General features: G+C 45.4%; 1 protein-coding gene across 2 annotated transcripts; it reads left to right on the top strand.

The window, feature by feature from the left end:
• The first annotated feature begins 603 nt into the window (after window positions 1–603).
• Adat1 (adenosine deaminase tRNA specific 1) lies at window positions 604–24,170 on the top strand. Of its 2 annotated transcripts, none has more exons than XM_028892768.2 (10): window positions 604–637; window positions 2,854–3,060; window positions 3,303–3,371; window positions 6,332–6,386; window positions 7,154–7,284; window positions 11,363–11,969; window positions 14,532–14,683; window positions 16,046–16,145; window positions 22,238–22,324; window positions 23,614–24,170. In XM_028892768.2, the coding sequence occupies exons 2-10, from the start codon at window positions 2,892–2,894 to the stop codon at window positions 23,747–23,749; spliced, it is 1,506 nt and encodes a 501-aa protein (XP_028748601.1). In that variant the 5' UTR covers window positions 604–637; window positions 2,854–2,891; the 3' UTR covers window positions 23,750–24,170. The 2 variants fall into 2 exon arrangements, with proteins under 2 accessions (XP_028748601.1, XP_028748602.2); XM_028892769.2 differs by having other exon boundaries at window positions 14,517–14,683.
• Window positions 24,171–24,321: the final 151 nt, after the last annotated feature.

The raw sequence follows: 24,321 nt of genomic DNA, 5'->3' as shown, positions 1-24,321 counted from the left end.
TTAATAAATTTTTAAAAAAGAAAAATGAAGCCGGGCGGTTATGGCGCACGCCTTTAATCCCAGCATTTGGGAGGCAGAGCCAGGTGGATCTCTGTGAGTTCGAGGCCAGCCTGGGCTACCAAGTGAGTCCCAGGAAAGGCACAAAGCTACACAGAGAAACCCTGTCTCGAAAAACCAAAAAAGAAAATAAAAATAAAAATAAAAACACTGAGCAGAGGGTAAGAGGACTGAGGTGCTATTTTACATACAGTCGACAAGGAGCAGGATATGTATTCATATATGTACATAGAGTAACAAGGAATGTTACCCCTGAAGAGAAATGAGTGAGGAGCCATGTCATCCAAGCCCACGATAGCCATGCAGGATTTGTTATGAGTAAGGCAGGAAACTGATCATAGTCCTGTTCAAAATTCAGACGAGTTTCGGGGTAAGTCGGTTTTGAAACCTTACCTCTCTGCACAGGCAGGCTTCCTCCCCTCAGCACAACTCGATTAGAACTGAGTGGACTTGGCTCCGCTCCAACCTGAGGACTACAAAGACCAGCGTGCTTCGCGAGCGGAGCTTGAGCGAAGCTGTCGTTTAGCGCGTCACTTCCGCTGCGCAACCGGGTTCTCTGGCGAGTGTGGCGGTAGAAGGGGTTCGTGTGGCGGGAGTGGTGGAGGGTGTGGGCCGTGGCGCGCGGGCAGCAGGGTCTCAGGGCCTCCAGATCGGCGTCTCGGGGCCCGGTCTGCACAGCTGGGCTTGTGTGGGAGGAGGCTGTGAGGACACGTGTCCTCTGCTCCCGCGGGGAGGGGTCTCAGGGTCCTGCTAGGAGCTCCGGTCGCGCGGAGCCCCACCAGGAAAACAGGAAAGAAGTGGGTTTTTCAGCTTCTTGCGACTATTGTTAGTGGTCAGAGAAATGCCTGTTTGAGTTCCTTCGTATGAAGGAATACTTCAAGGTCTTTAAGTAGGGGTTGTAGACAAGCGTTACAGCGAACCCAAAAGTCGAAACATTCAACAACCGCGTGCGTGGTCCTTCAGTCCGCTGCCTGAATGACGTGACGGAGTCTGGGCTGCTTTCTCCCCCTTGACTTGTAGTTTGTAATATGCACCTCTAGTTTAATTGTCGGTTGATGTCAGGCGTCTACCTTTATAAAATAAACTGTTCTGTGCTGCCTCTCTGGAGCTAACAGGATTCTAGGATCTTCCATGCTTATGTTCCTAGAAATACAAGACTTTCCCAGCACTCAGGAGGCAGAGGCAGGCGGATCTCTTGAGTTCGAGGCCAGCCTGGTCTACAAATTGAGTTCCAGGATAGCCAAGGCTACACAGATCCTGTTTCCAAAAAAAAAGAGAAAAAAAAAAAAAAAGAAATACAAGACTTCTCTGCGTTAGACTTTAAAGTAACTATCTCTGTTAGTCCCTGCTAGAATAATCATTACCATTTACTGCAAAAATAAATGCAACTTGCAGAAGTTGTAGAAATACCTTGCAGAAACATCACATCTGAGCTCAGTAAAAACTATTCTGTTGTTTATGCTACAAATGCTCTTCAGTGTCTAGCCATCATATAAGCTCATCTAAGAAGCGTCCAGTGAGCACTAACAGCCAAGAGTGGGAGACTCTCTTGAAACCTCTCAGGCCTCTTTCAGATCTGATCAGCTTAATGTTTTGTGATTTTGTGTATAAATGGCTTTATGTGCCCGTTACAATCCTTCCCCTACCAACTCAAATGTCCCAGATCACCAAATGTATTTTGTAATGTCAGTCACAGTCGACACTGTTAAAGAGTTTGCTTTTATAAGTATTTATAAAATATGTTAAGTACTAGCCAGGTGGTGGTGGCACATGCCTTTAATCCCAGCACTTGAGAAGCAGAGGCAGACAGATGTCTATGAGTTTGAGGCCACCTTGGTCTACAGAGTGAGTTCCAGGACAGCCAGGGCTGTTACACTGAAAAACCCTATCTTGAAAAGTCAAAAAGAAAAAAATGTTAAGTACTATTATCCCTGATTTTTTTTGTGGGAGGGGGGAGGTTTGTGTTTTTCAAAACAGGATTTCTCTGTGTAGCATTGGCTGCCCAGGAACTCGTTCTGTAGACTAAGCAGGCCTCGAGCTCAGAGATCCGCCTGCATCTTACCCCTGAGTGCTGGGTTTAAAGGCACACTCCACCACTGGTCAGCTATAATCCATGTTTTTTTTTTAAAAAAAAAAAAAGATTTATTTATTTATTATGTATACAGGAGAGGGAGCCAGATCTCATTACAGATGGTTGTGAGCCACCATGTAGGTGCTGGGAATTGAACTCAGGACCTCTGGAAGAGCAGTCAGTGCTCTTAACCTCTGAGCCATCTCTCCAGCCCTATGATCCATGTTTTAACAGATGTGAAAACTAAAATAATCTACCCAATAATCACACAGTTAATCTGTGGTAAACTTGGAACTAGAAAGTACAGTTCCATGCCCACACCCTTAAGTACAACTGTTGTGAAAACATCCAGTGAGAGACTTTGGAAATTTGCTAGAGTAAGGTAGGTTGACTTGTCTGTTGGGAAAAGAGGAAAAGAACATCTGTCCAGAAAGTAACTTTGTAGGGTGAAGCTCTGCCCAAAGCAAGCTGATATTTGAAAGGACAGTGTAAAACATAGTAGATCCAGATTCATTCACTGGTATAACATAGCTGTTTTAATCTTGAAGCGGTAACATGCCTTGTGGGAGTTGTGGCTCTCTCTTGTCTCTTAAAGATGGGAGGGAAGGGAGGTTAGCAGGAAAACAGGATCCTTAGTCTGAGCACTCCGGCTACATTCGAGACCACTGAGGCACTGGAGTGAGGCTCTGTCTTACACTGACTTTCTTTCCTTTCTATTCTGATAGTTTTGGCTTTTCGGAGGGCCTCGGCTCCAGCTCCAGCTATGTGGACAGCAGACGAGATTGCTCAGCTGTGCTATGCACACTATCGTGGCAAATTACCCAAGCAGGGGAAGCCTGAGCCAAATCGTGAATGGACTTTGTTGGCAGCTGTGGTGAAGATACAGTCTCCAGCTGACCAAACTTGGGACACCACTGATAAGGAAGTGCAAGGTGAGACCTTTTCTCCCCAACGGACTGGATGTGAACTCTAGTGTTAGGTGTTTTCCCATGATCTCCACCAGGTGGCGCAATACTTCTGGTGGTGGCAAACTCAACCCCGGAACTGCAGTGGTGGTAGAGTCCTCCTGTGGGAATCCCCTGGAGAAAGGAGACATACGGACTTATTAAACCTGAACACTGGGAAGCATTCAGCCTCTGAGACTTCACTTAATGATTTCTTTTTTTCCTTTCAGTGACAAAGGAAGTTGTCTCAATGGGAACAGGAACAAAATGCATAGGCCAGTCCAAGATGAGGAAGAGCGGTAAGCCGGGAGAGGCTCTCCACAGTTACCTCTGCGCAGGGTGTCCAGCCTGACCTTTAGTCTCCTTGTCAAAGAAACGGGCCACACTGGTTGGAGTGGCTGACCCCTCATTTCCTACTGATTGTCCCGACAATGGAAGACTATTCGTTTTTTGAAAGAGAATTCAGAGCTGAACTTGGTAGTGCATGCCTGTAATCCCAACACTCCAGAGGCTGTGGCAAGGAGTTCGAGACTAGCATAGTAAATATCTTGCCTTAAGGGGAAAAAAAAAAAAGAAAAGAAATAAGTCCAAATCAGAGCAAAAATCACCGGGAACATGCTTCTAAAAGGCAGTAATTTAATGTTTAAACCAAAGATTCCCGGAGTTTAATTGTTCCACGTTATATCTAGAAGGAATTAAAGCAGAGTGGCAGGAAGAAGCAGCAGCCTGAGTGGTTTCTGAAGCCCCAGAAAGCAATCTTGAATTAACTAGACCTTTGGCATCAACAAGAATGTGGATGTCCCTTCCATTCTCCTTGCCGTATCTCCTGTATATGAGGGAACCATCTCAGGTCCCCTATGGAAATGTATCACCATGAGCATGAATACAATACCATAGTAGGAGATAACTCCATCCCTGATCTACAGATGGAGGATTTCTGTAGCCAGGTGGCACAAGCCTACAATCCCACCAGCTACAGATAGAGTCGAAGAAGAGCTTAATCACCTTAGTGAAACCCTCTGTCAGGGTTGGTTGCCCAGGCCTTTAAGCCCAGCACTCGGGAGACAGAATCAGGTGGATCTCTGTGAGTTCAAGGCCAGCCTAGTCTATAGAACTAATTCCAGGACAGCCAAGGTTACACAAAGAAACCCTGTCTTGATAAATAAAGTGTCAGAGTTGGTAGTGCACACTTTTAAGCCCAGCATTTTGGAGACAGAGACTGATGGGTCTCTGTGGAGTTCTAGCGAGTCCCAGGCCAGCTAGAGCCACACAGTGAGACCTTGTCTGTCACCAAGCCATAAGCTAAGCTTGATTCTCAAGACCCACATAGTAGAAGGATAAAACTGACCTCTATCTACATGCATATTGTATCACATGTGTACACATCATGGCACATATATACAAAATATATAAATGAAAATGTAATAAGATATCTTCTTTAAAAAATTGAAGGAATTTGGGGATATAGCTCAGGGGCAGTGCACTTGCCTAGATGCATAAGGCACTAGATCCAATCCCCAAGCACTTAAAAAAAAAATTGTCTCTATAAATCTCAACTAGAGGTTGTTGTGGAATATTAGTTAAAGATGTGTTACATTCATTTATGCTATGGAAGATTTAATGATGCAAAGATGTGTTGCATTCTTTTATGTTGCATTTGTTTAACTCTATGAAGCTGTGTTACTGTGCCTGTCTAAAACACCTGATTGGTCTAATAAAGATCTAAATGGTCAATAGCAAGGCAGGAGAAAGGATAGAAGGGGCTGGCAGGCAGAGAGAATTTATAGAAGGAGAAATCTGGGAAGAAGATCAAGGAATGAGAAAAGAAGGAGAGAGGATATCAGAGGCCAGCCACCCAGCTACACAGCAAGCCATGGAGTAAGAAGTAAAGAAAGGTATATAGAATAGAGAAAGATAAAAGCCCAGAGGCAAAAGGTAGATGGAATAATTTTAGTTAAGAAAAGCTGGCTAGGGCCAGGCAGTGGTGGCTCATGCCTTTTTTTGTTTGTTTGTTTTTGTTTTTGTTTTTTTTTTGTTTGTTTGTTTTTTGAGACAGGGTTTCTCTGTGTAGTTTTGTGCCTTTCCTGGATCTCACTTTGTAGACCAGGCTGGCCTCGAACTCACAGAGATTCGCCTGCCTCTGCTTCCCATGTGCTGGGATTACAGGCGTGCACCACCACTGCCCGGCCGTGGCTCACATCTTTAATCCCAGCACTCAGGAGACAGAGGCAGGGAGATTTCTGTGAGTTCGAGGCCAGCCTGGTCTACAGAGAGAGTTTCAGGACAGCCAGGGCTACACAGAGAAACCCTGTCTTGAAAAATCAAAAAAAAGAAAAAAGAAAAGCTGGTTAGAAACAAGCCAAGCTAAGGCCGGGTATTCATAAGTAAGAATACATCGCTGTGTGATTATTTGGGAGCTGGGTAGCACACCCCACCCCCCACCCCCAACCCCCCCCAACCCCCCCCACCCCGTCCAAAGAGCCAAAAGAGTGAAACAACAACTACAGGAGGTATTTTTGTTTGTTTGTTTCACTTGGTTTATTTGTTGTTTTTTTATTTGTTTAGTATTTTGAGATAGGATCTCAGTATGTAGCCAAGGCTTATCTAGAACTTGCTATGTTTCTGGTATTCCTGCCTAAGCCAGGGATTATAGGCACCATGATAAACCCAGCAACCAATGGCAATTTTGTGCCCAAGGTTCTTTGGCATTGTCCAGAAGTGTTTTTAGTCATCACCACATGGTGTGGGATGGGGTATTCTTGGCATCTTGTGGGTAAAGGATCCTGTACATCCTAAATATTTTTGTTTGTTTGAGACAGGGTCTCCCTATGTATCCCTGGTGTGTGTGTGTGTGTGTGTGTGTGTGTGTGTGTGTGTGTGTGTGTGTGTGTGTTTGAGACTGGGTCTCTCTGTGTAGCTCTGGCTGACTTAGAACTCACAGTGTAGACCATGCTGGCCTTGAACTCACAGAGATCCACCAACCTATGCCTCCTGAGTGCTGGGATTAAAGACATGCACCACCACACCTGCCTCATCCTATATTTTATAGGCTTTCCCCCTACAACAAAGAATTTTATTGTCCCAAATGTTGAGAAACTCAAGCTGTAAGTACATCACCACTAATGACTGTGACACTTTCTCACAGAGCCCTCGAGGAGGTAACATGGCCAACCTGAGTGCTGGCGGGGTACTGCTGTATTCCACCAGGCCCTCCAGATCCCAGGCTTCATTTAATCCATATCTCCTGTCTTTGCCACAGGAGACATCCTCAATGACAGCCATGCTGAGATCATAGCCAAAAGAAGTTTCCAAAGGTAAAGCCATACTTCCAAAGAGTCTGGTTGAATATGTCTGGGGGGTGGGGTTTGCATTTCTAATGAGCTCGAAGCTGATGTAGATTGTGTCACTCTGAACTACCAGAGTCCAGATTAGTGTTCCCAAACTTGAGTATGCCTCAGAATCATGTGTTAAAACCCAGGGTTCTTGCATGGTGGCGCACGCCTTTAATCCCAGCACTGGGAGGCAGAGGCAGGTGGATCTCTGTGAGTTTGAGACAGCCTGGTCTACAGAGTGAATTCTAAGACAGCCAGGGCTTTTACACAGAGAAACTCTGTCTTGAAAACAAACAAACAAAAAACCCAGGTTTCTGGGACCAGGGTTATAAGCTTAGTAATGGAGCTAGTAATGGAGCTCTCGCCTAGCACATCAGACCTTTGGGTTCAAACCCCAGCCCAGGGATGGGAGTGGACAAGCTGGCTGGACCTACCTCCAGAGATTCTGATTTCAGTAGATCCAGGGCGAAGCCTGCAATCCTCCTGACCTTTACAAAGGACTCATTTCTATCACTCTTAGAATGCCAGATCATTACCAATCTCGTTGTTCTCCTTTCCTGTAATTGCCCAGCAAGAGAGCTCTCTTTACCACAGAAATTTGTTTACTCTCTTTCCTCCATTTCACTCACTTTATAGTGCTGGGAGTCGAGCCAAGGGTGCTGCACACGCTAGGCCCTCGGCCTGTGTGTAAAGTAGCCTGAGCTGCTTCCCCAGCCTAAGTGTTCCTTCTGCTCTCTTCCGACCCTCAGGTACCTTCTCCATCAGCTCCATCTGGCGGCCGTCCTGAAAGAGGATAGTATCTTTGTGCCAGGAACCCAAAGAGGACTGTGGAAGCTCAGACCTGACCTGTCTTTTGTGTTTTTCTCTAGCCACACACCCTGTGAGTATAGCCAAGCCTTAGGAGTAATGTTGCATTGACTGCTTCCTTAGGCTTATCTGACTCATAGAGATATTTCTCCAAAAAAACTTCTGGCTGGAAATAGCTACAACCAATGGTAGTGATTATTTATATACACGATCACATTTCTACCGGGGAAAAGCAGAAGGCAGATACAGGGAGGTGAGAAGTCATTGACTGTTAGTTCTCTAAGTCAAGATTGGGCAGCTTCAAGCTTAACCCCATGAAGTACAACGTAATCATTGGGGCTCAAAAAAGCCCTCAGTCTTGCTACAGTAACTTATCCCAAAGCCCGCGTTCAGTCATCTACTCACTGGAGACAGATGTTTTTACTTATGTATTTAGGGAGAGACTGTGTGCGTGTGCATGTCCACTGTACACTCGTGGAGGTCAGAGGACAACTGTGGTTAGTTCTTGGCTTCCACTAGTGGGGGCTACAGGTGGAACCTGTCAGGCTTGGCAGCAGGCACCTTCACACACTGAGCCAGCTCGCCGGCTTCTGAGACAGGTCTTTGCTAAGTTGTCCTGGCCGGCCTTAAACTTAATACGTAGGCCCATGTTGGCCTTGAGCTTCAGCAAACTTCCTGCCTCGGTCGCCCAAGTGCTGGGGATGTAGGCATGCTCCCCACACCCAGGGTTTTTTGGGGTGTGTGTGTGTGTGTGTGTGTGTGTGTGTGTGTGTGTGTGTGTGTGTTTTAAGGTGGTCCTGCTGTTAGCCCACCTTGCCTTGAACTCCTGAAGTTACAGGAGTGTGGCACCAGGTCTGTCTCGAACAAGTATTCTCTATCACTCAGACACAATATGGCGTTCTGAGTATAAAGCAGTAAACAAGGGGCTGGGGAGAGAGCTCAGTGGTAATGTGCCTGCTTACTGTGAGTAAAGACCTGGGCAGATCCAAGGTGTCAGCCTTCTAACAAACGACACGGGCCAGCGGGCTCGGGGCCGTACTGATCTGTGAGCATCCGCAAAGCAAGAAGGATCTAGACTGTAGTAGATGATTCAAAAGGAAAGGTTTCAGGAGTTTTTGTTGTGTTTTAAGTGAGGGTATGACCGTTTGAGGGAGGGCAGAGGTCATTCATGAGAGGTGGACAACTGAGTAGATGTAAGGGAGATTTAGGAGGACAGTTGTCAGACTTCATGATTGGTGTGAAGGGGGAGGCAAAGATGGCTTCCAGGTTTCTCCTCAGGCTTTGAAGGGATGGTGACGCAGTGTGCTGAGAGGTGGGAGGGAGAAGAGCTGTGGCGTGGGTGGAGGCTCTCTCTTTGGTAGTTGTGGTAATTGGCTTTTTGTTTTTAAAGATCTTAAATAAGAAGTTGGCAACCCTCTGTTAATCTTAAAAATTCTGGAAATTGTTTTGCTGGAAAAAATCTTCAGTCACCGATCTAACTCCCTGCGTTCATGAGTAATCTTTTGCATGTGGCGCCCCCTCCCACCCCACCCGTGGTTTATCTGTAGGAAGGAAGCACATTGCCCAGCAAATGTGACTCTCTGGCTCCCTTGACATTTACCTCTCATTACTAATTAATAATTTGGTGTCTTGGTTAGCTACTTCAGACTCTTACTTTTGTGTTTTATTAGCGTGAGTCAGCCTCTTGTATTCAGGCGTCTGTCAAGATCACATCTCTGTGCCTACAGAGTAGGAGGTGGACCCCAGTGAGTTCTCCAAAGTTGCTGTCACCTTGTGAGGTCTCTGGAAGTCAGCAGGCAGCCTCCCCTGTGGCGTTTCTCCTTCTGCACCCCTCTTGCCTTTCCCACTCTCTGGTTTTAAAGACTACAAGGATATTCTGTCCGCACTGAAAGAGCAACACATTGGGCTGGTTTGAAGAAATAGCCCCCTTCTCAAGGGAGGGAGCACTGTGCGTTCCCCTGACCTCAGGTTTTCTCGGGTTCCTGTGGGCACAGAGTAGACTGGACATCTGTAAACCAGCAAAGGGAAACACTGGAGGTTTTGGAAACACTGGTGTGGACTGGAATTTGCAGTTTATTGTGGGTTTTTACTGTAGGAATATACATCATAAAATCCCTAAGATGAGGATATTTTAATAATGTTTGTCAAATTTACTCAACCGTGAAATAAGCCACTACTGTATTCCAAGGCATTTACAGGATACCAGTCCACAAAATGCCCTTGGGAAACTTTTCTCATTGCAAATCAGTAGTTCTCTGGCTGAGGTGTGTAGCTCAGTGGTAGAGTGCTTGCCCAGTACTCTGTGATCTCCAGTGTCACAAAACAAGTCTTTGCCTAAGCAGGTGAGGTGGCTCAATGGTTAAGGACACTGATTGCTCTTCTAGAGAACATGAGTTCAGTTCCCAGCACCCATCCTGGGCAGCTCAAAACTGCCTGCAAGTCCCGTTTCCTCTTAGCTGAGGATCGTGAGGATCATTTCATTCTAACCCCCATGTGTTGGGATTACATGTGTGTGCAACCAGACTGGTTCTGGAGACACTTTTGATTGTCAGACTGGAGGACTGTTAGCATCTAATGTATAGAGGCCATCATACAGGATCACCTCCGTGTGGCTTGGGGACACACTTGTGATTGCAGGACTTGGGAGGCAGAGGCAGGAGGTTCAGAAATTCGAGGCCATCCTCGGCTAATAGGGAGTTTGAAGCCAGTCTGAGTTACAGGAGGTGTTGTCTCAAAAGAGAAAACAAAAATTTCATGAGTGTGGAGATTGAGAAACCCTGGTCTAAACAGTGTTTCTAAAACTTCTTTGTGGCAGAAATTTCCATAATTCTCTTATCAAGAAGTTTCAACTCATGGGGTCTAGTAGAGGGGTTTCATCAAGACCTCAGAGGTTTTTTTGTTTGTTTGTTTGTTTGTTTGTTGTTGTTGTTGTTGTTTTCTGAGACAGGGTTTTTCTGTGTAACCCTGGCTGTCCTGGAACTCACTCTGTAGACCAGGCTGGCCTCAAACTCACAGAGATCTGCCTGCCACTGTCTCCCAAGTGCTGGGATTAAAGGCATGTGCCACTACCCCCCGGCTGACCTCAGCAATTTTTATTAGAGCTTTAGCGCATGCACTGGTTTTGTTTGTTTGTTTATATATGTATATCATTAATTTTGTAAAAGATTTATTTACTTATTGTTATGTGAATATGTGTGTGCTTATGTGAGTTTATGGGTACCACTTGCATACAAGTACCAGTAGAGACCAGGGGTGTCAGATCCCTGGAACTGGAATTACAGGAGGTTATAAAGCACCTGATGTGGGTGCTGGGAACTGAACCTGTGCCCATGGGAGAACAGCAAGTGCTCTTCGTCACTGAGCTGTCTCTCCAGCCTTGATGTTAATTTAGTGTTGAAGAAAGAAGCATGTCTGCGGAGGTCTCATGTGTAAAGTGCTTGCCATACAAGCTTTCAATCATTTATGGCAAGGTTGAATTCCTAGAACCCACGTAAAGCCAGACACCCTAGCACATGTCTGTAATCTTGCCAATCTTATGACAAAATGGCTTGCTGGCATATGCAGCAGGGAACACGATCCCGTGTCACACAGAGGAAGGTGAGTACCAACGCCTGCAGGTGTCCGTTGACCTCCGCACGTGTGCCACAGTATGTGCATACCTGCGTGTGTGTGTGTGTGTGTGCGCGCGCGCTTTTGGTTTTGTATTTATTTGTTTCCTTTTTAGTGGTGGTTACAATCACGCCTGGCTTCATGCTCATACACCTGTGCTTTAGCGCTGAGCTTATCACCTCTCTGCCTCTTTCCTCACCTCAGTTGAGCAGGGAAAACAAATGACCTCGGTTTGAGGCCACGGTTCTCTGACTCAGGCTTGCATCAGAATGGCCTGCTCAGTTTATTAAAACAGACTGACTTCTGGGTCCAACCTTCAGAGTTTCTCATTCAGCATGTCCATTAGGTCCCAATAATTTGCTACACACACACACAGAGTTGAGGATTGAACTCAGGGTCTCCTGCATGCTAGACAATCACTCTACCACTGAGTTATCTCTCCAGCCTTACAATTTGCATTTCTAATTCCTAAGGGACATTAATGTCGCTGGCTGGGCAGGCTCGTTCTGAGAATTCCTGGTTAAAGGTCCCCTCTCATGCAGGTGGGGATGCCTCCATCATTCCAATGCTGGAGTTTGAAGAACAACCTTGCTGTCTTGTCATCAGCAATGGGGTCAACAACTCACCTGTGGAAAGGAGTGATAATCTAGAGGATTCCAAAGATAAAAGGGATTGTGAAGACCCTGACAGCCCTGTAGCCAAGAAGATGAAGCTTGGAGCTCCTGCCAGGGCGCTCTCCAGTGGCCTCGCTCACCATGGGATGCAGGAAAGCGGTACAGTCAAACCAGATGTCAGCAGCTCTGGTCTCACCACGGAGGAGGAGCTGGATGCTGCCAAGGGAACAGCTCCAGGGAGGTTCCGAGTGGTGGATGTGCATAGAACGGGAGCCAAGTGTGTTCCCGGAGACACGGGGGACCTGAGAAAGCCAGGTGCTGCCTACCACCAGGTGGGGCTGCTTCGAGTAAAGCCGGGCAGGGGAGACAGGACGTGCTCCATGTCCTGCAGTGACAAGATGGCACGGTGGAACGTCCTGGGATGCCAGGGCGCACTGCTGATGCACTTCCTGGAAAAGCCCATCTACCTGTCAGCTGTGGTCGTCGGGAAGTGCCCATACAGCCAGGAAGCCATGAGGAGAGCCTTGACTGGCAGGTGAGAGGCCGCGGGGAGGGCAGTAGAGGGAGGGCAGTAGAGGGAGGGCAGTAGAAGGTGTGCGAGGAGCCAGGAGAGTCTCCACCTGCCGACTCAGCAGTCGCACGTTTTGGCATTTTTTTCTAAAGAAATAATTAAGAAAGTATAAGTCTTAGGTTTATATATACAGTAACTTAAAAAGAAAAGGAAACCAGAAATGCTCTGCCACTGGAAATTAAGTGATTTCTTTTGTTAAAAATAGTATTGATGAATATTTAATGTAGAAAGATGTTTGTGATGTTTAAAGAGCAATTTAGAAGATGAAGAGAGCTCCATCTTGGTCTTAAAATATGGATGTGCACAGAAAGCTGTAGGAGGCTGTATATCGATAATTATCTCTGAGTCATGGTGTTATGGGCTGTTCTTTGTTATTGCTGTACATTATCATTTTTCTTCTGTGCATTTCTACAGTAAGCAGAATAATTGCCAGGGCTGGGGAATGTATCTCAGTTGGAAGAGTGCTTGCCTAATTTGAAGGAAGCCCTAGGTTGAATTTCAACACTGCATAAAACTGGCCATGAAGGCATAGACGTCTAATCTTAGCATTTGGGAGGAGGAAACAGGAAGACCGGAAGTTCAAGGTTACCCTTAGCTACATAGGGAGTTTGAGGCCAGCCCAGGCTACATGACCATTAAAAACCAGTAAATAATCTCTGTGAATTTGAGACTAGCTTGGTCTACATAATGAATTCCAGGACTGCCAGGGTTACACAGAGAAACTCTTTCTTGAAAAACAAAACAAAACAAAAAACCAAATATTAGTTTTAATCCCAGTACTCAGGAAGCTATAATGGAGGAACTCAGTTGAAGGCCAGTCTAAGTTTCATAGCAAGATTCTAAATCTTGGCAAAATAAACAAAGACCCTGTTTCAAAAAAAGATAAACAGTGATGGCTGTACACATGACCACTCTGGTGTGTGCTATAGTAGATGAGGGTTAGAGAGGCATCATGGGGATATAAGCCTGGGTAGCAGATTCCAAAAGCGGCACCCCAGACAGAACCTAGTGTTCCCATTCCTAGGCACACACCCAAGAGAAGTGAAAATGTACAATCCCACTAAAACACACACACAGATGTTTAGAGCAGCATGCTAGGAATAGGCCCAAACAGAAGCAGCCCAGTGCTGCTCAGTAGATTCATGAGCAAGAAGGACTTCACGTATGTCCAGGCATGGTGGCACAGGTCTTTATTCTCAGCTTCTCAGCCCTTGGGAGTCAGATGTAGTTGGATCTGTGTGAGCTTTGAGGCCAGTCTGGTGCCAAGACAGCCAAGACTGTTACACAGAGAAACCTTGTCTCAAAAAACTAAAAAAAAAATAAATAAAAATGCAAGCATACAAAAGTAGTGTATTCAAGCAAATACTGTTCATTGTTAGAAAGTCTTGAAGTACCAAACATGGTGGCACTCAGCCTGTAATCCCAAAACTTGGACAGGAGGATCAGAAGTTACATTAGGGTCAAGGCTAGCCTGGGCTACATGAGATCCAGTCTCAAAAAAAAAAAAGACTAGTGTGCTGATACATGCTACAACATGAGTGAACCATTAAAATACCATGCTAAGTGAAATAAGCCATGCATGTCTGAGTCTGTTGATGTGAAATAACCACAAAAGGCAAGTACAAGCTGGGCGGTGGTGGCGCACGCCTTTAGTCCCAGCACCTGGGAAGTAGAGGCAGGCAGATCTCTGTGAATTCAAGGCCAGCCTGGGCTGCAGAGTGAGTTCCAGGACAGTCAGGGCTGTTACACAGTCAGGTACATAGAGATCCGGGTTTGTGGTTACCGGTGGCTGGAGAAGGCCATGGAGAGTAGTGGAGGCTGCTAATGCTTATAAAGTTTCTGAGATTTGAAGTTCCTATCTGTGCATTAGATTTGCATCAGATGAGCACCTGGCTTGTTCAGAAAAGGGGAAAACCAACTTATAGTATGGGATGATTTTAGTTTGGGGTAAGTTTGAAGGATTTCTTAGGAAGCCTGTGTAAACAAGGTAAAGTTTAAGTTTCTCCAGTGAAGAATGAAGTGTGAGATTTCTGATACCACTGATGGATATTAACTCAGTTTTTAGTTATGCCTTTAGACCAGTAAAATGGGATCTTTTTCAAATCATAGAATTCCTTCTGGGGCTGGGGATATAGCTCAGTTAGTAACTGCTTGCTAGCGGGCACAAGGCTGTCTGTTTGATCCCCAACACCTCATAAAAAAGGGTGGGTTATCCTGTACACCTATAATCCCAGCACTCAGGAGGTAGAGGCAGGGGGATGAGAATTTCAAGGTGGTACCCAGCTGTATTTCAGGTTGGGGACTATACTAGGCTAATTGGGATCCTGTCTCAGATAAATAAGTAATAAAATTCCAAAGTTCCTACTGTGTGATTCCTGGCATTCTTCACTCCCCACTTCAATAAGTAAACTGGTAGATCCACTCGGCACTGGGGTCTTTGTCTGTCCTGGGGCCCGGGGATGATGGGCTACTCTGAGTCTTCTTCTCCGGGTACATCTAACCTGAAGGCAGTTCCCTCCTCCTCAGGTGTCAGGAGGTCTTGGATTTACCCCGAGGCTTTGGAGTTCCTGAACTGAAGATAGAGCAGTCGGGTTTGCTGTTCGAACAGAGCCGCCGTGCAGTGCAAGTGCAAGTGCAAAGAGCCGACGGAGCGGGCCGGCTCGTTCCTTGTGGGGCAGGTAAGGGGTCCAGGTTAGCTGACCCTGGAGCAGCTGCTCTGACCGACTGTCCCAGGACGACAGTGCTAACCGTGTGTTCCTTGGAAGACACCCACACGGGGTTGAGTGTATGCCCTGGGAGATCCTGGCCAGGCTAGGTGCCCTGTCTTGGCCTTCTTTATGGCCTTTATTCTTCAGATGAGAAGAATATTGCTTATCATGCCTATTATGAGAATTAAGAAATTATATTTGTACATTTATTCTGTGTCTACCATGTAGCACATTTTCGATGAAACTGTAAGTTAGGAGCCAGTGAGGTGGCTCAGCAGGTAAAGGCACAGTTGCCAGCAAACCTGATACCTCGAGTTTGATTCCTGGAACCCACATGTGGGAGCCCAGAACCCACCTCCCCTCAGGTTGTCCTCTGACCTCCACACATGCCCCACGGCATACATATGCCTCTCCCAATAAATAAGTATAATGAAACATTAAATTGTAAGCTATAATAATAATCATCATGATTATGGTGGGTGTGGTGGCGCATATCATAAATCCCAACACTCGGGAAGCAAAGGCAGGTGAATCTCTGAGTTCGAGGCCAGCCTGGTCTACAGAGTGAGTTGCAGGACAGCCAGGGCTACACAGAGAAACCCTGTCTCTAGGGAAAAATGATGAACTGTTTGATATCATTGAATCCTGAGGAACCAAGCATCAGATCCAACAAAGTTTTGACATCATATCTAACTTTTATGGTGCTGTAGAGGCAGAGTGAAAATATTGTAACATTCATGGGAAACTACACAGGTTTCTATCTTTTATTTTGACCCCAACTCTCCCAACATGTCACCCTCCCTCCTCTTTCATGTATGTGTTTATGTGTTTGCTCTCTCTCTCTCTCTCTCTCTCTCTCTCTCTCTCTCTCTCTCTCTCTCTCTCTCTCATTTATTTGGTTTGGTTTGGGGTTTGTTTGTTTGTTTTCTTTTTTTGTAGTCTGCTGAGTCCAGTTAGTGCTGCCTGTTGAAATGTTGACTCATCTTAGCTGGAGTTTTGCAGGTAACCACAGCTACAGTAAGCTTCTGAGTGCAGCAGCCATCAAATGTCCAGAGAAGAACATTTCACAGCCCTCCTCCCTGTCCTCCAGCTCTCTCCTTCATTTCACCTCTTCCGCGGTGTTCCCTGAGCCCTGGGGGGTGGGAGGGGATGGAGACAGTTGTCCCATTGAGAGATGAGCACTCAGTAGATGCTTGCTCTCAACACTGTGACCAGTTATGAGTTGGTGTTAATGGCTGCCCACTACAGAGAGGAAATTCTCGGGCCAAGATTGAGGGCAGCACTGATCTAGGAGTAGAAAATGTTTTAATCCCAGAATTCCTCTCTCCACAGCTATCAGCTGGAGTGCTGTTCCTGAGCATCCTTTGGATGTGACTGCCAATGGTTTTCCACAGGGAACAACCAAGAAAGAAATTGGAAGCCCTCGGGCCAGGTACAGCTCACTGGGGTTGGGGAGATGGTACCTGTGAGCTCACTCTTTCCTCTCCAACTCGGAGACTTTCTCATTTCCCCTAAAGGAAACTGCCTGCTCCTTCTTCGCCCTAGCCCTTGGAAATCCCTCATTTGCTTCATTTACTTTCTCCACATATTTCTGTCTTCTGGACACTTGTGGTATCAATGAAGTGATTTACAGTGTGGTCCTTTGTGTCTCTTTCATCCACGTAGCATGCCTGCATAGTTCACTCCTGTGGTGTGGATTGGTACTTTCTTCATGGATGGCTAAGTAGTATCCACTATATAGCAATGCCTCGTTTGACTTCTCTCTCACCGGTGATGGCTTTGGGGGATTTTGTGCTTTGGGCTATTATGAGTAGTGCTGGTGTGAACAACTGGGTGCCTATTTTTGTATACTTTCATTTCTCTTAGGATGTACATAGGGGTGGACTTGCTGGGTCTGTGGTAACCACGTGGATAGCTTTTCAGGAATGAGTGAACCATTTCCCTAGCAGCTCCACCATGGTCAGGTCCCAGGAGCAATTGCCTTGCATCCCGTCTGACGCGTGTGATGACTGTCTGTTAAGTATGAAGTGCTCTCTCCTTGTTTTGCTCTGCATTTCCCCAGTGACTAATAGTATGGGCATCTTGTTATGTGCTTACTAGCCATTTGTGTATCTTCTTTGGAGAAATATTTGTTATCATTCCTTGCCCATTTTATAATTGGTTTGTCTTTATTTTCAATTTCTAAGTTACATTTATGTGTTATGTCAGAAGACATTTTGTGGGATTCAGTTCTCTGCTTCCGCCATGTGGGTCCCAAGGACCAAACTCAGGTCTCTATGGACCAGGTTGGGTTTGAACTTGCAAAGATCCAATCCACCTAGGTATGTGCCACCGTACCCAGACCTTTTTAACTTTTTTTTTTTTTTTAATTTCATTCATTCTATGTGTATGGGTGTTTTTCCTGCATGTATGTCTATGCACCATGTGTGTGCAGGGCCCACAGAAACCAGAAAAGGGTGTCAGTCCATGGAACTACAGTTGTTACAGACAGTTGTGAACCATTTTATGGGTGCTAGAAATTGAACCTGGATTCTTTGGAAGATCAGCCGGTGTTCTTAAGCACTAAGCCATCTCTCTAGCTCCCTTCTTTTTTTACTTTTGATGGTGCTCTTTAAAGCACAAAAGTTTTGAAATTTAATGAAGTCAAATCTGTGCACTTTTTTCTTTGTTTGGTTGTACTTTTGGATTCTTATCTAAGGAATCTTATGTAATTCGGAGTCACAAAAATGTACTCAATGTTTTTGTTTCCTTTTGTTTCCAGCCATCTTTTATACTTGTTAGGAGACCTGCCTTGTTAGGAGCCTGAAAGCAGGATGTGTGAGCAGAGCAGGTCATGAGAGGTCAGGCCCGCAGGCTTCCTGCTGCACTCTGGCTCTGTTGTGAGTGACAGACTCAGGCTCCTCATCGGCCCCACTTAGCGGCCTGTGGCTTCCATTTGCTCCTTTGCTCAGAGCGGGGGAGTGTTAGTCTTTGCCTAGAGTCTTTACCCTCATGCTTTAAAAGCCCAGCTCAACTCCCAACACCTCCTGAATTAAAGGGATCATTTCTCTCTAGACTCTTGTGGTGCTGTCTCCAGCTTGTCACAGTCTGTCATTGTTCCCTGTGTGACCTGGAGTGCCTCATGTTCTAACCCTAGCTCTGTCTCCAGTTGTCTGTGTGACTTGGGGGCAAGGCCAGCTGCTCTGTGGACCACAGTGTACTTACCTGTACAATGAGGGTTCATGGATAGACAGTGTCTTAGTGAACCTTTCTACTGCTGTGACAAAGGACCATGACCAAGGCAACTTATAGGAGGAAGCATTTAATGTAGGCTCACGGTTTCAGAGGGTGAGTCCATGGCCATCATAGTGGGGAGCATGACAGCAGGCAGACTGAGAGCTACATCCTTATATGTAAGTAGGAGGCAGAGAATGTGAATATGAATCAGAGCACAGACTCTGCAGGGCAGCAGGGCTTAGGGATTGGAGGGGGCCAATATTTAGATCCTGGCACTGTTTCTCCCAGGTGTACCTGAGCAGATCACTCTACTTCTGAGCTTACTTGCCAACTGTAAAGCAAGGTTAGCCAATGTGAGAACTGAGTAAGGTAGATATAGCTTGAAATGGCATCTTGCTAAATGATCTTTGTAACATTATTCTGTGCAGGAATTAGAGCTCACTTTTTTTGTTTAGTTTTGTTTGTTTGTTTGTTTGTTTGTTTGTTTGTTTTTTCGAGACAGGGTTTCTCTGTGTAGCGTTGAAGCCTGTCCTGGATCTTGATCTGTAGACCAGACTGGCCTTGAACTCACAGAGATCCTCCTGGCTCTGCATCCCAAGTGCTGGAATTAAAGGCGTGTGCCACCAACGTCCAGCTAGAGCTCACTTTATACTAAGACCTTCAGCTGCTGGGAGAAGCAGGTTCCTTACTGCTCACCCCTTAGTGGCTGCATTGTGAGGCTATCTCTGGGAAACTCTGGGGACCTCAAATGGCGTTGTTAGAGATGCAAGAAAGGTGTGTTTATAAACACTGGGATAATAACAGGAATCACATAAAGATGCTCATTTTAAGAAGATTGCTTTTACTCTGCCTCATAGAGGCTAATTCTCTTTATTACGAGGAAAAAACTGTGCCAGTTGAGATACTAGAATATACTGGAAAGATCATGATACAGCTTACTGAACTGAGAAGAGGTTTATAGCCATCTCCCCTCTCCAAGCCATACACATGGCAGCAATCACTCAACCACTGAGCTATACTCCCAGACTCTCATTTGCTTTATTGGCATAACTCTTTTTTTGGAGTGGAGAGGGAGCTGATGATACAGCTCAGGCAGGCTTTGGTCTGGATCCTGCCTCAACCCCTCATTGCTGAGTATGTACATGCAGTATCCTACCATTACTAATGAGATGACTTAAGTGGGAAAACATTCAGAGTTCCTTCTGGTTCTCCAGGGAACAGACGATTGAGAACCTGTACAGGTATGTTCCCAAGAGGGTATTGGGCTGTTGGCACTAACCTTGGCACTGAGCTACCATGATGGAGGTAAATAGATCCCAGTAGGCCTCCTTCCATTGAATTGGGTGACATGTTGAGCCTTGATGTGGATCTGTTCTCCGGGTGGTAGAGTATGAACGAAATGTTCCAATATACTTCACTAATACTCAGTAATAAACCAGGCTTGGTGGTGCATGCTTTTAGTCCCAACACTTAGGAGGCAGAAACAGGCAAATATTTTTCAAGCTGAAGTCTTGACTAACATTATTTTATTAGTAAATACATATAGTCAAATGATAAAATCATATTTATAATAAAATTACTAGATACATAAAAATTTAACATTTTTGTTGCCTTTGCTGCCTACCCTTGGGGTATGTTCTCTCTAATGTTTAACAGGTGGCTTTGTCCTTGAGTATTAATTTTCTGAGTAGTAATTAATTAACCTGGGCTTGACTGGCACCGTTACATGTGCCAGTATTTGGTTCTATGACTTGCTTCAGTCCCAGGAGACTGTGTCTCAGCTGCAGGGTCTCTGTTGGTGCATAGATTCTCCGGGCCACTCTATTCGGGTGGGGAGAAATAAACTTCCTGAGCTCCAGGAGGTTTGAGGTACATCTCTCTGGTACCCTGCAGTCCTCCGGCACTCAGTTATATAGAAAAGCCTGTTCACAGGCCTGACTTCCTGCCAGACACACTCACTTTGTAGTCTTTATGGCAAGGTAAGCTACTGATTTCCGAAAATCCACATGCTTTAAGTGGGATTTTGGGGGGTCAGGGGTCAAAATAGGGTTTCTCTGTGTAGCTCTGGCTATCCTAGAACTCACTCTATAGACCAGGCTGGCCTCTGCCTCCCAAGTGCTGGAATTAAAGGTGTAGGCCACCACCGACCAGCCAAGTGGGATATTTGTGTCAAATCCAGGAACCACATATACCATTACACACACACACACACACACACACACACACACACACCTATTTATTCTCTTCTGTTGTTCTATTTATCCCTATAACAAAACCATACTCTGTATGCCTTTTTAGATACGGTCTCTCTCCCCACCCCTTCTCTCTCCCTGTCCTAGATTGAATGCACAATTCTGCTCAGCCTACCAAGTACGGGAATTGTATGTGCATCACTACTCCTGACTCAGAAAACACACTCAGCTCTAGCTTTAAATAAGATCATCTCTGTCAGAGAAAGTCCCCATGGAATGTCCTTCAAGACTGTCCTGTCTTGGCAATTCTTGGATTTTAAATCTAAAGGTCAATTTGAGAAAAATAGACATCTCTCAGCATTGTCTTTCAGACCAGAAACAAGCAAGGCCGCTCTGCTAACCACTGTCCCACTATTGGCTCGTAGGAACACGGACTGTGAGCGTGTGTAACACTCCTGCCAGGTCAGCGCTTTGTCCCCCAGACTGGATAGTTTTGAGTCCCACTTTTTTAGGACTTTTTTTTTTTTTTTTTTTGGTTTGTCGAGACAGGGTTTCTCTCTGTGTATCCCTGGCTGTCCTGAAGCTCACTCTGTAGACCAGGCTGGTCTCCAACTCACAGATCCACCTGCCTCTGCCTCCCGAGTGCTGGGATTAAAGGCGTGCGCCACCACCACCCGGCTATTTAGGACTTCTTGAAGTTTTTTATTACATGTATTTATTTTTGTGTCTGTGCATGTATGTGCTTACAAACATTCACGCCATAGCATGTGTGTTAAGGTCAGAGGACAGCTTTTGAAAGGTGGTTCTCTCCTACCATGCAGGTCCCATGGACCAAACTCAGGCTGTCATGGCTTCATCCACTGAGCCATCACACCAACCCAAAACTTAGTTTTCTTTTTTTAAAGATCTATTTTTATTTTATATCTGTTTTATTTTATGAGTATTTTGCCTGAATGTATGTGTACCACATATGTGCAGTGCCCAAAGAGGCCAGAAGAGCGCATTGTATCCCCTGGAACTAGAGTTACAGACAGTTGTGAGCCATTCTATGGGTGCTGGGAACTGAACCCAGGTCCTCAGGAAGAGTAGCACATACTCTTGACCACTTAGCCATCTTTTCCCTCTAAGGTTTATTTTTTATTTTTCATTATTTATATATGTTTATGTTTTTGAGTATGTGCACGTGAGTGCAGGTACCTGCAGAGGCCAGAAGAGGGTGGCAGATCCCCTGGATCTGGAGTAACAAGGCAGTTGTAAGCCACCTAATATGGGTGCTGGGAGCCAAACTCAGGTTCTCTGCAAGAGCAGCAAGTGCTCCCAACCACTGAGCCATCTGCCTAGCCCCAGTTTTTTTCGGATTTCCTAACAGTACTGAAGATTGAACCTAGAACCTAATACATGTACAAGGTAAATGTTCTAACCCTGAGCAATAGCCCCAGCCAGCCCTCAGTAAACTTTCATAATTTCATTTTATTGTTTTAAATTTTTATAATTTATAATTAATATAATTTCTTATATACATCTTTCATACCCCCATTAGATTTATTCTATGAAAGTACGTTAGTTATCTGTTGATGTTTAACAAATTATCTACAAAAAAGCTGCATTAGATAGCAATAGACCTTATTCTTCAGAGTTTCTGCTGACTTGGAATAAAAAAATGAATTTAATAGGCGATTGTACCTTGGGATTTGAGAGGTCAATAATTATGTCATCTAGGGATGCAGTCCCCTAAAAGCTTGAATGGGGTGAGAGGATTGAATTCTGAAAATGCTCAGTCATGTGGCTAACAGGTCAGTGTTACCTGCCAGCAGTCACAACACAGATCTCTCCGGAGAGCCAGGGTGTGGTGACCCATGCTTGAATCTTCACACTTGGGAAACTGAGGCAGGAGGCTCAGGATCAAGACCAGCCTGGGCAACATATCAAGACGTTTTGTCAGGGGAGGAGGCGGGGGGAAGAGGAAGGAAGAAGGGGAGGGGCTGATGAGACATTTCAGGTCCAATGGGGGATCTGGCACATCCACTCCTCAGCACTGTGATGAGGCCTAGTGTCTCTGATAGTGGCCTGGCACCTAGTTATTAGTCAGTGATGTTTACTTTCTCTTTCTGAACAGATCCCGAATCAGCAAGGTGGAACTCTTTAGATCATTCCAGAAGCTGCTGAGCAGCATTGCAGAAGACAAGCAGCCAGACTCTGTCAGGTGACACTGTCTATCCCTCTGTCCTCCTGTCTGTAAAGACGTCTGCTCTGGGTCTGGCTTGTGCATGGTGAGACATCTGGCAGATGACTCATGCACTCAGCAAGCCTGTGGGTGCTGCTGCTTACCAGAGAATGGGAGCTTGTAGGTTTGTGTCAATGTCTTACCTGAGTTATAGAGAAGAGGCTGTGCTTGCAGTAAACACAGAAGGGTAAGAGGAAGGTTCTGTTTTAGTTTTACTTACTCACACATTGATTTACTTATTCTGAGATAGGATCTCACTGCCCAGGTTGGCCTGAAACTGAAACTCACTATACAGGACAGCTTAAGCTCAAACTCACAGCAGTTCTCCTGCTTCAGCCTCCCAAATGCTAGGATTACAGGTCTGATTTTTTTTTTTTTTCCATTTTATCATTTGACTGATTGGCTGACTTTATGATGCTGGGAATTTGGACCCAGAGCCTTTTTTTAGGAAGCTACACCTGTTTTCCAGGAGCACAGAACTTAAATACAGCTTGAAATGATCAAGTTCATGGGTCCCACTCTTAACTAACAAAAAAAAAAAAAAAATTGATTAAAATAAAACTTAAATCAGTATTTACTGCAAGAACCCTCAGTCTCTCCTTTTTCTCCTTCTATTTATTCTCTCTACCTAACAGCCCGCCTATCCTTTCTCCTGCCTTGCTATTGGCTGTTCCGCTCTTCATTAGACAATCAGGTGTATTAGAGAGGTAAAGTAACACAGCTTCACAGAGTTAAACAAATGCAACATAAAAGAATGCAACACATCTTTGCATCATTAAACAAATATTCCACAGCATAAACAAATGTAACCCATCTTTAACAAAATTGTACAACAAATTACAACTGTTCAGAGTGTCAGACATTTTTCAGCAGTCAAAGAGGCTAAAGGCTGTGATGTTCCATAATGTTCTTATAAGAAGAAACAAAGCCAAGAAGGTTCTTAATCTCTAGATCCTCTGGAGGAAACTTTAAGTCGGGGCTGGGGTAGACAGCTCAGTGATAGTAGGAGGAGACTGTCTAAGCATACATGAAACTTTGTGTGATCCCCAATACCACAAAGAAAAGAAAATTTTATCTAATTGGACAAGAGCCATACATACTAGTGTTCTGTGATTCTAGCCTGCCTCAGCATGTATTGCTTTAACCTGAATTCCCTGTAGAGGGAGCAGAGTGCTCTCTCTGCTCCTGCTCTGCTGTCTGAATCTGTCCAGTTGCTCCCAGGGGGAGCACTGCAGTGAGAACTGTGCTTGATGACATGTGTGCATTAGGGTGCAGAAGCTGGACACCTATCAGGAGTACAAGGAGGCTGCAGCTGCCTACCAGGAAGCCTGGCGCGCACTCCGAAGGAAACAGCCGTTTGCATCCTGGATCAGAAACCCACCTGACTACCACCAGTTTAAGTGAACTCTTGCTCATATCAGGACCCTTCATATTGATCTGCCTCTCCCTTCATGCTGAGCAAACCTCTGCTTTTCTGGTGGTTACATCGGAGAAGAAAGAAACGCCATCTCTCAGCGCCGCACCTCTTTGGTGTCCTGTAGATGGAACCTGGACCTCATCAATCTGCACTTGATTGGAGTAGCTCCTTGCTAAAGTGGCCTCTCGATACTGACTGTGGTATCTGCCTTCAGTAGTGCTTCATTGGTGCTCCATACTGCAACATCTGAGTTCGGAACCCGATGCTTTTTAACGTGATCTGCAGCAGCTCTGCCTTATGTTGTCCTACACTGATTCGGCAAATGTTTATTGGGCTGAAATGATATTAGAATATCTGGAAACTTTGTAGCTTCTCCTGGAGTAGTGAACATGTATTTCATATTCCAAACCTTCCTTTGGGAACCATCATTTCTCAGTCCTCAGCAATCAGATGTAGTTGAAGTTAACTTTACTCTCAGGCTCAGCACAGGACTAGCCTTGGAAAGCTCTGGTCTCAGACCTATAGAGAAAGGTTGGTTTGGTTGTTTGTTTGTTTGAAG

The sequence above is a fragment of the Peromyscus leucopus genome, chromosome 5, assembly GCF_004664715.2.
Source record: "Peromyscus leucopus breed LL Stock chromosome 5, UCI_PerLeu_2.1, whole genome shotgun sequence".
Lineage (NCBI taxonomy): Eukaryota > Metazoa > Chordata > Mammalia > Rodentia > Cricetidae > Peromyscus > Peromyscus leucopus.
Note: the sequence above shows the minus strand (reverse complement) of the source record. Positions and strands in the feature narration are given on the sequence as shown.